Consider the following 14,304-nt stretch of genomic DNA (forward strand, 5'->3'; position numbering starts at 1 on the left):
ATGAAACTGACATCCTACCCTAGGCTGCAGCAGGTACGGGGGAACCAGCAACAGTTCAGGCCACCACCACTACCTCCCCTCCCAGGCCACCCCTTGGTGACGTGAGTCCAGCAGCACCTAAGACCACATAGCTCCCAGACATGCAAGTTCTCTCCCACCCCTAGGCTTTCGCTCACGTTCTTCCCTCTGCCGAGAGGGATGCACCTCACCAGGTCTTCTTGGGAAATTCCTAGACATGCTTCAAGTGAGGGCTCACAGCTACTCTGGAGTATAACCTGTCCCACTGCAGCCCAGCAGCCTTGACCCCTCCTCCTAAGCGCCTTCTCCATTCGTACAGATCACCATTAGAACCGGTATTGCAGTAGACAGCAGCGATTATTCACTCAAGACTCTCAGCTTCTTAAAGGCAAGGATCCCGCCAACCCATCCCGGTCTCGCTAGTACACAGAACCCAGTGTGCATGTAATGGGGGATCAAACATTTAAGAATTCCTGCATGAGTGCCATGAAATATAAAATCTGTTCATTTCACAATACTAGTAAGTAGTGTATTGAGGAAATTACATAGCAGTAGGATAGTAAAAATTCTAGGACTTTCTACAGGCGTGACCTTGAGCAAATCACTTACTATCTCTGAGCTCAATCTCCTCATGGGTAAAGGGAGGGAACTGAACTAGATCATCGCCAAGCAGCCTCACTTCTACAATTCCAGGCAATGATGGCTCTGTTTCTATATATACACAGAATACCTTGTCTCCCCCCAAACCATCTTTCTTCCCCAAGGTTGCCTTTTTGTTTGTTTGTTTGTGTTTTCTGTAAGTGGCAGCCTTATCCTATAAGCCATCCAGACAGAAATTTCAGACGTACTTTTGGCCCTTTGTCTCTTTTTCTCTCCACATTTGATCAAGTGCCAAACTAGTTTTTCTTGGTCCAGTAAGATGAGAAAAAATAAAGGTGGTAGGATATGCTTACAAGATATATAAATATATGTATATTGCCCATATACACGTGTGTACCCACAGACACTTGTCATTAGGTTTACGCCTCTATCTTATTTTAGGCAAGGGCTATGAAAAGTGACATCCCTCTTACTCTTTTTGGTATTAAAATATGACAAAAGGTGACACTAGATGACATTTTTAGTGTCTTAGCAATAGTAAAAGACTGCAACCCTAATTTCCATGCCCTCAGCCACTTCCCAGGTGCCTGCTCTCCCTACCACTTGCCTTAGAGGTCTCGAATGGCCTCCTCACATCTCTTGCCTCTGGCCTCTTCTTCCAGTCCACACTGCATTTATGATCTATCCTCTTCTACCAGAATTCAAGGACCAGATGGCAGAGTTTTATCTGCTCTCTTCACCTGCTATCTCTCCAGTGCTTAGAACACAACCCTGATACACAGAAGGCATTCAGAAAATAATTGTCCTGCAAATTCAAGAACTTTACAGACTGGGTCCTGAAGCTCATGACCAGAACTCTGATCATACCGGTCTGCCTCTCCCCTCCCCCCACCCTCTAAATCACACCCCCAAGACCTCAGGCAAGTTACTTGGCTTCTCTGAACCTCTCTCCTCTGGGAAATGGGCAGACTTCATATCTACTCCATAAGACTGCATGTGCAGTAAATTCGAACTTATTCCCTACTTTCCAAGAAAGTATACTGTAACTAAGATATAAGCCCAAAACTCAGCAATAAAAAATTTCAAACACGTGGGACGCCTGGGTGGCTCAGTTGGTTGGACGACTGCCTTCGGCTCAGGTCATGATCCCGGAGTCCCGGGATCGAGTCCCACATCGGGCTCCCAGCTCCATGGGGAGTCTGCTTCTCCCTCTGACCTTCTCCTCGCTCATGCTCTCTCTCACTCTCTCTCTCTCAAATAAATAAATAAAATCTTTAAAAAAAAAAAAAAAATTTCAAACACGAAAAAAAAAAAAATTTCAAACACGAAAAACAGGTTATTGGAAGTCCATGTAAGATGAATTGCCAAAGAACTATAATAAGCGATGAAGAACCCAAGGAAAGAGAGATCAGTGTGGGCTTCGGTGGGCCTCACACTCACTGTGCAAATCTTCCCCACCAACCAGTTACATCCAGGCCTTCAGAGAGGTGCTGGAGGTAGAAGGTAAAGAGAACACAGTCCCTGCCCTCAGGATAACTGTTATGAAAGGCTTGTGGCACAAGCGAATTCACATAAAAATAAACATTGTAAACAACTTGAGTAAAAATGCACATAAAAAGACAAATATATTTCCAAAAGATCATAATTTGGGGGAGGGGGGGGTTCTCCTCAAGCATGAGAACTACTGAATTTCCTTTTCATAAGCACATTTGCCAAGAACCAGGAGATCCCTCCCTACAGTGCTTTTTGTTTTTGTTTTTGTTTTAAGATTTTATTTATTTGACAGAGAGCAGGAGAGAGAGAGCACACAAGCAGGGGAAGAGCAGAGGGAGAGGGAGAAGCAGACTCACCATGGAGCAGGGAGCCCGATGTAGGGTTCGATCCCAAGAGCCCGGGATCATGACCTGAGTCAAGTGCAAATGCCCAACCGACTGAGCCTCCCAGGCATCCCTCCTTCAGTGGTTTTAAAGATTCCCTTCTAGTTTTACCAATTTATCAATTTTGCCCTCAAAAATAGGCAAGAATTTTTCACACAGGAATCAGTTCCCTGCCTACTATAGCTTTGAATTTCTTCTGAACTTCTCAATTATTTGCAGAAAGAGATAAAAGTGAAAGCAGAGAAGGAGGAAAAAGTTCTGGAAAAAAAATACTACAAAAACGTATATAGGAATTAGAGAAAAATTGGGGAATAAATGTTATGACTCTCAAGTTCCTACATAAGAACTCTGTCTGTTGAGAGTCACATATTATTATAAAACAGTCTACTGACACCACAGCACAAACATTAAGAATAAGACACCCACCAATAAAAAGACAATCAATAATACAACTGGCCGGTCTGTAAAACAAGGACAGAAAAAAAAAATTACGCAAAAGGCTAAAAATCAGAAACATATGATCATCCTGTTTTTCCAACCGAAATGCCAGTAAAAGGACTTACCAACTTTTTCCCTGATGCTACTACCGTTTGCCTCCACTGTCAAAGCAGATGGTTCACGCCTCCCAGAATAGAGCTGGAAGTCGGGGAAAAAGTAGTTGGGGTCTTCCAGAATCGGGGCGGGACTACCAGGGCTGTAACAAACAGGAGGGGGACCTGGGGAAGAAGCAAAGTGCCTATTAGTGCCAGGGAAGTCCTCCTCTCCCTCCTTCCTGTGTGACTCACGAGAGCCCACGAGGCATTCTCCCACACTCAACTCGGAGCTGTCTTTTTGATTCAGAAAATTCCAAAGTTAACATTCAGAATTATCACAAGTCCAACCACCCACCAAAATGACCCGTGAGGTCAAAATAACAACCTACAAGACACATTGAGTGAAGTCATGATGATTTCACACGACCCAGTTCCATGCACCGACAGAAATCACACCCTCTGCAGAACTGGACAAATCGCAAAGATGGTCAAGGTGGGGGACAGAAAGGACAGGGGTGGGAAGGCCAGAAAAGGAGACTAAAATGAGAAGAGCAGCTGTGTCACCGAAGACATAAAAGACACCAAGAGGGGCTGGCTGTGTCGCCAGACCACATGTGAGCAAGAGCCTGTCCCAGCCCAGGACAGAGCTCGCAGCCCCACTCAAGGATTCTGGAACCCAAACGGCAGTGTGAGCCGGGCTCATGGGTTCTGGCTCTCAGCCGAGCGCTGGCCTCTCAGCTCCAATTTATCTGCTTCACACACAAACCGGAGTGGGCTTCCTGTTCCAATTCAACGTGACACAGCAGTCAACCCTATAGGCACTAAACATGAGATCCCACTACAGGAACACTAATACACACACGGAAAGCTGGGCAGCATGGGCCTGGGCTCTCTGCCTTCTCTGCACAGACTTCTCTGCTTCCTTTACTCCAGGGGAAGAATCATGCTTTTGTTGTGTGTGTGTTTTAAGTTAAAATCCTTGACCAAATGATAATTCCATTAAAACAAAAATGTTTCTCAGCTCTAAAATTTTATTTATTTATTTGAGAGAGAGAGAGAGACAGAGAGAGACAGAGAGAGAGAGACCACAAGCGGGGGAGGGTGGAAGGGGGAAGAAGCAGACTCCCTGCTGAGCAGGCAGCCCAAGGACAACACGGGGCTCCAACCCAGGACCTTGGGATCATGACCTGAGCCGAAGGCAGACACTGAACCGACTGAGCCACTCGGGTGCCCCAAATGTTTCTCAGCTTTAACTTCAAACTGATCTCAAAGTAATTTGAAATGTCTTGCTAGGTTTTTTTATCTGCTCCTTTCCCACAAGGCCAAAGCTAGCAGTACCTACTTATTCTGAGGTCAAAGATGGGGGTTGACTCATCAGCCTCCTCAGTGTCTTTACTTCAAAACACAAAGTAATATTTGCCTGCTTGCTCATACCTATCACAGACACGTGTGGACTACAGAGAAAAAAAATAGAATATTTATCTTATAAAATTAAAACTGAATAATGTAGTAGTGACTGTCATCTTAAAGATGAACATAACCAAATCTGAATGACACATTATATGGGGACCAGCCTAAACCTGCAGCTCCAATGCCTATGACAGTATCTGTCAGGGTCTCTTTTTGGCCCACCCACAAGGAGTATCCTGGAAGAAACTCGTTCCCTTCTGGCCCTCACCTTCTATATCTAAAAATCTAAAAGTCTCAGGCTAAAATTAGGAATCACGGATGGCCTGGGTTCTAAAGCAAATCCTGACCTGGCTTCTATGTCAGCATGTGGAAATGTTGTGGGAAATTAGAGAAGTGCAAGATGCAACTTTGGCGGCACATCACAGTCACCACAGAACTTTTAAAATCCTAATACCTGGAGTGCCCAGGTGGCTCAGTCAGCTAAGCATCTGCCTTTAGCTTGGGTCATGATCCCAGGGCGCTGGGATGGAGCCCCACGCTGGGCTCCCTGCTCAGCGGAGAGCCTGCTTCTCCCTCTCCCTCTGCCATTCCCCCTGCTGGTGCTCTCTCACGCTCTCTCTGTATCAAATAAACAAATAAAATCTTTTAAAAATAAAGAAATAAAAAACAAAATCCTAATATCCAAGCTTCCTCCAGATCATTTTATTTGGGTTCTCTGGGGACTGGGCCCAGGCATCTGATTTTTATAGGGCTCCCCAAATGGTTTTTAGTGTGCAGCCAAAGCTGGGAAGCCCTAAGCTGGAGGGCAGAAGAGTGCACCCAGGCAAAAATCCCCAAGCATGACAATACCTTTCTGTACCCTCAGCCCCGCCCCCACCAAATCAGCATGAGAGAGTTGAGGACCCACACATTTCAAAAAGAGAGAGTGGTGTTTTCTCATTATGGATCTGGCTCAGGAATGGCATGCGCAAGCATGTAACTCTGGGTGACACCATCTAGGCACGTGACTCAAAATTTTAAGTGAGAACGGAGAGCAATCTGCTAATGAAACGGAGGCCTTAATTAAGGGTTATATGTTTAAGTGTATATGCCTATAAAGGAATGTGTAGGGTGTGTGTGTATAGGTATAGGCTTTCGATACAGAACCTAGCTAAGAACCTCTGCACTAAGCCATTCTCATCACTACAATGAGACAGGGACCACGGTTACAAGAACCAAGACGCAGCCCCACATACAAGCTGGCCTTAGAACAGAGGACCCTGTCTCCGAAAGCACCCATGAGCTGGCGGAATGGCCGGCCAATATCAACCAATCAGGACGAGGCCATTCCAACCAATCAAGATGACGTCCTTTCCCCCGCCCCCTCACTAGCAAATTAAACCAGCATGGGAAGCGGAGGAGGAGCCTTATAGGCTGCAGGACTTCCCTTCTGATATAGCCAGTCTAACTTCTCTCTCTCCTAGTGCTGAGTCTCCCTTCGACTCCAGCTGTAGCCCTGGTTAAGCCTTGTCTGTGCCTTTGATTTTGGGATACAGCCTCGTTTCTATCCTTGCGCAGCCCAAGAACCAGTAACAGCAACCCTGGTACAAAATGATTTTCCACACTTTATCCAATAGCCTGGCAAACGAGAGCAGGTTCAACAGCTCCAGGCCACAGAGCATCCGGAGAGCAATCCTTGAAAGCGCCCCCTGTCCCCACATCAGCAGAGAAGGCACCAGAGATACGCCGCCTTTCACCATTTGGCTACAGGCCTCATTATTATGAAAGCGCGAAAGCACTTCGCACACACCCGCAGACTGAGGGACAGGATGTCCAACCACATATCAACAGTCACTTAAGACGGCTTTTTTTGTACACTTGGGTGTCCCACGCATTCCCAGAGAGTCCCGTTCCCACTGCCGCCCCCCACTCCTGGGAGCTGCAGAAAGAGCCCAGCAGATGACCTGATGGGCCCTGCAGACAGGCGGGCCTGGTAGCGTTGCTTCACTAAGCCAAGTGAACCAAGCGAACTCGCCCAGCCTGACACACCCACCGAATCACACTCTTTGTAGCTTCCTCCCCTGTCAGACAAAATAAAATGACCGGAATGTGTGTCACTGGGTCTGCGGCAGCAGATTCCTGGGCTATATGGCAAAAATGAAATCGAGGCCTCGCCCTTAATCCCACAGGTACATAGTCCTTCCCCTCCTACATTAGTTCAGAATCTTCACTAGGAACTCCTGCAGCAAAAACTGAGGCTCTTTTCTTACGTGAAGGCAGGGTACACGACCTACCCCACGGGGTCACGGCTACCTGACCTGAGGAACTGGAAGGAAACGCGTGACACACGACAACACGCGAGGGGGAAGGCTGTGGGTTTTGTTAGTGTTCTCCACACCCAGGAGCAAGGCTGGGAGAACCCACGGACACTTCCAGATACCTCTCCCACAGGGGGAGCCCCTGCAGGGCCTGGCTCCTGTCCAGGGCCGCAGGCAGGGTAGTGGTTTTAGGGCGGTGCACAGCCAATCAAGGATCCCCACGTGCTCAAAGGTGTGTGAGGTGTGTGTGAGGTTGCCCCAGGGGCACTTCCACACGGGGTCCTCCGCACCTACTGACTTGCAGTAGTAACCTGCTTCGTTCAAGCCGATCTTTGTTCCCGGGAGGCCACCGACACAGCTTTAGTCTACAGGGGCCAGGGGCATGAGCAATGGCAAACAAGCTAAGGCCAGCGTAAAGGAGTGAGCTCTCTACAGCGTCTCCCTCTGCGGGGGGCGCGCGGGCAGGTCCTAGGGCTCCTGACGGAGGGCCAGGGATCTGTCCGTGCTGTGCTCCACAAAGGGTGAATTCTGGAATTCTGGCTGGAGCAGTGGACATTTCTGTCTCATCTTGGCTCGGATCCATCTCACCAAGAACGGTCCCCTTCTTTACCAAATCCACATGTCTGTGTCAACAAGAAGAATCCTGTGGGGCTCTCTCTGAGAGTGACTGCTTCTGGCTTATTTCTGAAGCTCCCTTCCCATTATGGTTTTATGCTGTTACTTTCTTTGTACCTGTCCCGAAGCCTTTAGGTAATGCAACCCTGGACAAGACTTTTTTTTTTTTTCCCTTACTCAATATAGCCGTAACAAAGGGCCTCCTTGTTGAAGGGAAAATGAATTAAGGGAAAATGACGTGAGTTTTCTGGGGGTAGGCGAGAGGCAGAAGAACCCTGGTGACCTCATCCGCTTCACCTCCACCACAACCAGTTTCTTCCCTGAGATCAGACCTTGAATCTGCAAAGAGGCTAATAGAACAGGCTCAGAAGTGTCCTTTACGTTTAGACGCCAGAAGACATTCCAATAGTCACTCGACTATCACCCAGCACTCACAGAGCTGGGAAATCTCCCGTCCTTAAATCCCACTTCTAAGCATGCCACTTGCTGGCACATAACTGTTCTAGCTATAGCTTCAAGGCCAAATTCTGTTTGGATTTCAAGGCTGCCTACTACAGCTCCCCACCCTGCTGTTAACAGCCTTGATGGTCTACTTGGCCTCCCCACGTCCCGTGATCATGTCACCCCATTTTCCAAGTTCCAGCTGGGAATCCCATCCCCTGGCTTCACACTCCACTCCCCAAGTCCTTCACAGTTCACCCCAACAAAACTCATTATACCTCCTGTTGAACACCCCCCCACACACACATAATGGCTTTCCTTCCCTCAACTACGGCTATTATGAGGTGAATCCCACAACTTAGCATTTAAACATCAACTACCTAGTATTTAACAGCAGTCATTTAAAGATTTTTTTTTTTAATTTATTTATTTGACAGACAGAGATCACAGGTAGGCAGAGAGAGGGGGGAAGCAGGCTCCCTGCTGAGCAGAGAGCCCAATGCAGGGCTCCATCCCAGGATCCTGGGATCATGACCTGAGCCGCAGGCAGAGGCTTTAACCCACTGAGCCACCCACACGCCCCTGTTTTTCATTTGTTGTTTTTTTTTTTTTTTAAGATTTTATTTATTTGAAAGAGGAAGAGCGAGCGCAAGCTGCGTGAAGGGCAGAGGGAAAAGCAGACTCCCTGCTGAGCAGGGAGCCAGATGTGGGGCTTGAACCCAGAACTCCCGGATCATGCCCTGCAGTGAAGGCAGACGCTCAGCCACCTGAGCCACCCAGGCACCCTTGTAACAGAGATTTTAAACACAGTAACAAACAACTGTGGACTTCTACCTTCCCTTCAAAGAGCTAAGGAATTTGCTGAGTGTGCCAGCAGCCTCAAAGTTAAATGTAAGCAACCAAGCCTGATTTGGGCAGATCTGGAGGCTTTTCTGGGGGAGTGGGATACTCTGCTCAGGGAAACAGACGCCCTAGAAACAATGTTTAGAAGCGACCTCAGGAGCCCATGACTAGGGCCTGAAAAAGAAAGGAAAGTCTGTTCACAAGTCCTCTTAAGAGACCAAACTAGCTCATCTGAGTTAGCCAATTCCCACTTCAGGAGCCTGAGATTGGCGTGAAGCAAAGACAGGTGAGAGTGCCCTGTTCTAGAACACGTGCACACAACACACACGGTTTTAAACAGGAAGCAGAATCTCCATGCACTGGAAGAGCTCTTTCCCCAAGAAACCATTATCTGAAACCCAAGATGGGGATGGGGAGGGGGAGGGGTGGGAGGGAGGAAGATTTCCAAGATTTCCAACCCTTGTATGATATCATCTTTCTTGGCACCAAATGTGGATTCTAATCCCTGCACCAATCTGTCTGTTGTAGAAAACAAGGAAAATAATAAATACACTACTAGCTACTTAATTGAGACTTTCTCAAAGTGGAATTTGTGATTAATAACTTTAAAGCCGTGCGACGTTTAACTTTGTAATGCTTATTTAGAAATATCTGAGAATACTAGCAGTGTGAGCCAAAATGCAGAGTATATGCTTAACCTTTAAAGTAACAACTGAGTTCAGCAGGGCACTGTGCTAGGAGCTAAAAACCGCAAGAAATGAGTAAGAACGTCCTTGGTCTCAGGATATTATGACCCAGCTCTGGAGACCAACGTGCACACATACAACTACCCGAATTTCCCTGCAGACTCAGTGCTCTACCAAAGGGACACACAGTTACCCAGAAGTAACTCATCACTACCTGTTGACTAGGGAGGCAAGATGGAGCTGAAATGACAAGGAGTAAGACACAGGTGAGCAGAATGGGCAAAAATGAGGAGGATATTAATCCACTGGGGCGTGAAGAGAGGGTGCTAAGGAGGAGAGAGCAACTAAATGTGGTTCAAGGAGAAGCACAGGGCCTGAGTCATGGAAGCCTTTCATCTCTAAAAGGAATGGAGAGTTCCGTGTCACTCGGGTATGGGTAGGGAGGAGGATGACTCAGAAGTCAGTATTTAAGGGAGCTTCTTAAAAGCCTTTTAAATTTTAGTACATTATTTTCCTAACACTACAGAAATGCAAAATAATTTCGAGATTAGGTGATCCAACTGCCAATGGCTACTGACCATATTCCTGAGAGTCAATCACCTCTAATTAAATGCTTTTAGTGTTAGGGAACCCTGAACTCACTACATAAACCTTGGGGGTAGGTTCTATCTCCCATTACGGAAGCAGGAAGGTTCTAGCAACTAGGACACCCTCAGCTCAGTCAACTGGATTTTCCATCCAAAGACTTTGAATCTTGACGAAATGACACAAAGACAAAGGGTGTTGATCAAATGTCGGCGGTATTGTTACCACAGCTGTCCAGGGGCAGCCGTGGTTGGCTCTGGAGGCCCACGCTCACAAGACGGATGGCACATCCCTGGCTGGGTTCCCGGTGAATTTTCACCTCAGCTCCTGCCCATTTTCTGGCCCTTCCTGTCCATTTGTGAGCTGACTGATATACTTCCGATAAATCCCTCTTTTTGCTTACGTTAGCCAAAATCACTTTGTGCTTACAATCAAGAACTTCTGAGAGAGACTTACATTTAAAATAATGAAATGTTCTGTCCCTGCTCATAATAACTGAGCATTGTTTATATCCCACATCCTACATGACTTAGCACCATCTGCCTTGGCTTCCAGTAACTCGCCTCTATAGCCCCAGGTACCCTTCGCACAAACCCTAAAGAAACTTGAGTTCCCCCCAAAGTTTCCCTCATCCGGAGGGCCTTTCCTTCCAAGTGAGTCGGAAAACTCTTACTTGGGCACATACCAAATGCTCAATACACAGCTGACTCTCCAGAGTCTTCTGGAGCTCTACTCCAGGGCCACGTCCTCTGCAAAGCCATCACCCCACCCGCATATGCTTATGGGCTATTCATCTGTGCTCCCATCATGGTCCATGCAAATTTATGCCACAGTTCAACCACTTACATATTTGGTTTATATTTTTCTCCCTCCCCCGGCCCCAGTCAATTCATACGTTGATTAACAGTTGATGATGTCTTATTTGCTTTTTTATCCCCAGTTTCTAGCAGAAATAAAATCATAGTAAATGCTCGGGGCGCCTGGGTGGCTCAGTGGTTAAATCCTCTGCCTTCGGCTCAGGTCATGATCTCAGGGTCCTGGGATCGAGTTCCGCATCGGGCTCTCTGCTCAGCAGGGAGCCTGCCTCCTCCTCCTCTTTCTCTGCCTGCCTCTCTGTCTACTTGTGATCTGTCTGTCAAATAAATTAAAAAAAAAAATCATAGTAAATGCTCAATACACATGTATTGAATCAATAAATCATCTGCGTATGTTTACTGTACCTGGTAGTTTCTAGCACATAAGGGACATTGATAAATATGCATTAATGGAATTAGGGTACGTTTTAAAATAACCAGTTATAAACATACTCTTAATTCTATAGACCTTAGCTCAAAGATGATTTTGTCTTTTTCAAACTAATCAGGAGACCAAGGCTTGGTAAAAGCTACTGGGGAACAAAACAAAACAAAACAAAACAAAAACAAAAAAACCCAAAAACAAAAACAAAAAAAAACGAGAGAAAGCCACCTAGTGCTAAAAGAGGTTAATTACAAGTGTACATGGATACAAGTGTCCTGTTCCTACAGGGGTTCTGTACAGGAAGTAACAGTATCCCAGGGATTCTGCAGCTGGGGCACAAAATCACACTTAGAGGAAAGTGCTCCTGCATCCTGCTCCCCCTGCAGGTGACCCCTGTGTCCTGGCATTTGTGCTCCAAATGCAGCCTTTGGCTCCTGCTCCTTCCATAGGTCTGGGAGCAGGAACAGTCAGAAGACTCCTACGGGAACCTGTCTCCCACCCTAAGAAAAAGGAATCAGCCCAGTCCTAGCTATCACACAGAGTCAGCACAGGCACATGAGAGCAGCCCATACTAAAAAGACTGTAACTACAAAGAGAAAATCATTTTTTAATTTTGGACTTTAACAGAAAATCCAAATGCTACTAAATACCTTGACTCAAATTGTACGTAGTATCATAATGCGTATTTCATGTTGATATATTTGGTATTTATCCTATCTAAAACTCTAAGTACCTGGACTCCAGAAATTCTTTTCTTCAGATAAGTTAAAAAAACACTTCATTAAGGTGTGATTGCCATTTAAAAAGATGTGCATATTGAACGTGTATAACTGGACAAGTCTGGGGATAAATATACACCCACAAAGCCATCTCCATCATCAGGGTCACAGACATATCCATCACCTGTCCCCTCCTACCTCCTTTATTAATCTGTGTGTGTGTGGTAAGAACACTGCACACATGATCGACCCTCCCAGCAAGTGTTAAGTACAAAGTACATCATTAATAGCTCTCAGCTCTACACCATACAGACCTCTAGAACGGTGTACTCTGATAAAATAATAAGTAAGCCCTTTGCTTAACTAAATAACTGAAATTTAAATAATCTTTCTTTAATCTCAGGACCATAATAAAGGTATTCTTGTAGGTGCCCCTGGAACACGTTACGTTCCCACTGAGAGAAAAAAACAAAAATTAACTCACTAGCATGTGAGCTCCATTGCTTAAATGTGTTTCCATCACTGCAGGCAGACAGTAAGTGTCAATATTTTCTGAACAAAGGGAAACAGGATGAAAAGTCTTAAAATAAACCCCAAGACACAGGACAGCAACATGAACACGTGTCTACGCTTCTCCAGATTCCCTCTGCTGCCCGCACGGAGGAGAGGAGTGGCTGGGACACCTCTGGCCTGCCCCCAGCTTCCTCTGGCTCTTGGGGTCCTGTTTGAGAAGCCACTGCAGCTGCAGGACAAGGCATGTCTGTCGGGCAGCATCTCTCCCGGGGACTGGGGCTTCTTCTACTCACTCCCCTCAAAAGTCAACATGGCCACGTAAGTGGACTTCATGATTTAAAGCAACCAGTGTTCCCCAAGAAACAAAACATGCCTCCAGTATTAAAAGTAAAATCAACGGTGGTAGGAGCTCCCACTTGTTGAGGGCTTAGGAAGTATAGGGATGATACAAAAGTCCCTACGTTTAATTATCACCGCCCTATTCCCATTTTGTAGCGAGGGAGACTAGGCTCACAGCAGTTAAGTAACGCCCAGAGGCACAGAACTAGGCAGCAGCACAGACAAAATCAGAGCTCTTTCTGTGATGCTATTCTGCCATCCAAAACTCCCCAACCAAAGTGCGCTTAATTCTGAGTCTTTTACTCCTTCCTAATTTCTTACATTAAAATGAGGGGCGTTTTAATGATATGCTCTTGCTTGTGGAAAATGGGGAAAGGTACTGGGAAAAGTGCTTTCCCTGAGTATACGAAGCAGAGAAGTAACCAGAGCTATTTTATTTGTGTTATTTTTCGTAAAAGCTTAGAGTAAAAATAGCACCCTCCCTGCCAATCACCAGAACACCAAGGCGATTGATGAAGCCACCGTCCTCGTCCCTTCCACTTGGCCGCCTATTCTTTTTACCATGGGGTCTCCCCTCGAACAATGAATCCCAAACCTGAGCTCGATTCACGTTAGCCGTGGTACATGTTAAAAATGTCACTTCCGAGCCCCCCGTGTTGCACCTGTCAATCAGGATCTCCACAGGTGCAGACCAGAAATGAATTCTTCGCTGTCGATTTGACTGCAGGGTCCGATGTAGGAAGCGGACACCTCTCTGCTATACGAGGGCTGACACGCCACGTGCACTCTGGAACAGCGGTGATAAACCGAAACTCTGTACATCGGTCACAGCTGAAGCCAAAGCCTGATGGGTCTGATGAACCCAAATGAGTAAATACAGGCAGTGACTCTTCCTATAACAGGCCAATGAGCCTGCACTGACTCTTTTGGTAAAGAATTCTGTGGGTAAATTTGTGGCCTTTTAGTAAGTTCAGATTTGAAGTCAACAGTTTCAGCGCTCCTAGATTTCATAATTGTTTAAACCTGAATGACTGGGTCAGAGGATATGACCATTTCAGTTACATCTAAACTATCGTGATTAAGATACAATAAAGTGACTGCGGCAAAAAATGCATCTAGTGCACCACGATGACATAGGCCTGTGAAAATGCCTACCGTCTTATATGACACGTGCTTGCTAACTCAAAAATCACACAGCCAACTATGCCACCAAATCATGTGAGATAAGCCCCTGCTGAATTTTATACAGAAGGAAGGCACAGAATGTAACATTATAGAGCAGGACGGGACACACACATTATCCCGGGTAATTCTCACATCTCTGAGAATCAAGTCTCCGTATCTCCTCTTTACCTAAACAAAAACAGAAGTAACATGCTCTAGGTCACAGAGCTCACAGCCCTAGGGCTGAGATGCAAATTCAACTGTGACTGTTCCAAAGCATCCCACAGAACTTCAATGTATTTTAAAGCCTAGATATCTGCGGTAGTATTTGGTTTCCTTATAATTCCTATCCCTTACCAAACACCACGCATGGGTCTGTGGACTTCATGAGCAGCAAAATGCAGAATTACACAGTCATTCATTCA

At 46.2% G+C, this 14,304-nt stretch overlaps 1 protein-coding gene across 19 annotated transcripts in view; it reads right to left on the minus strand.

Moving 5' to 3' along the window:
• The window catches only part of AMOTL1 (angiomotin like 1), a 160,180-nt gene that overhangs the window by 66,843 nt on the left and 79,033 nt on the right, over positions 1-14,304 (minus strand). For 14 of the 19 annotated variants that reach the window (XM_047747336.1, XM_047747339.1, XM_047747338.1 and 11 more), the window contains one exon: positions 3,059-3,211. The exons of the other annotated variants lie outside the window; for them this stretch is intronic. In XM_047747336.1, the coding sequence (XP_047603292.1) occupies positions 3,059-3,211 (153 nt within the window). The remainder of the gene's footprint in view (positions 1-3,058; positions 3,212-14,304) is intronic. 19 annotated transcript variants of the gene reach the window in all.

The sequence above is a fragment of the Lutra lutra genome, chromosome 10 (genome assembly GCF_902655055.1).
Source record: "Lutra lutra chromosome 10, mLutLut1.2, whole genome shotgun sequence".
Lineage (NCBI taxonomy): Eukaryota > Metazoa > Chordata > Mammalia > Carnivora > Mustelidae > Lutra > Lutra lutra.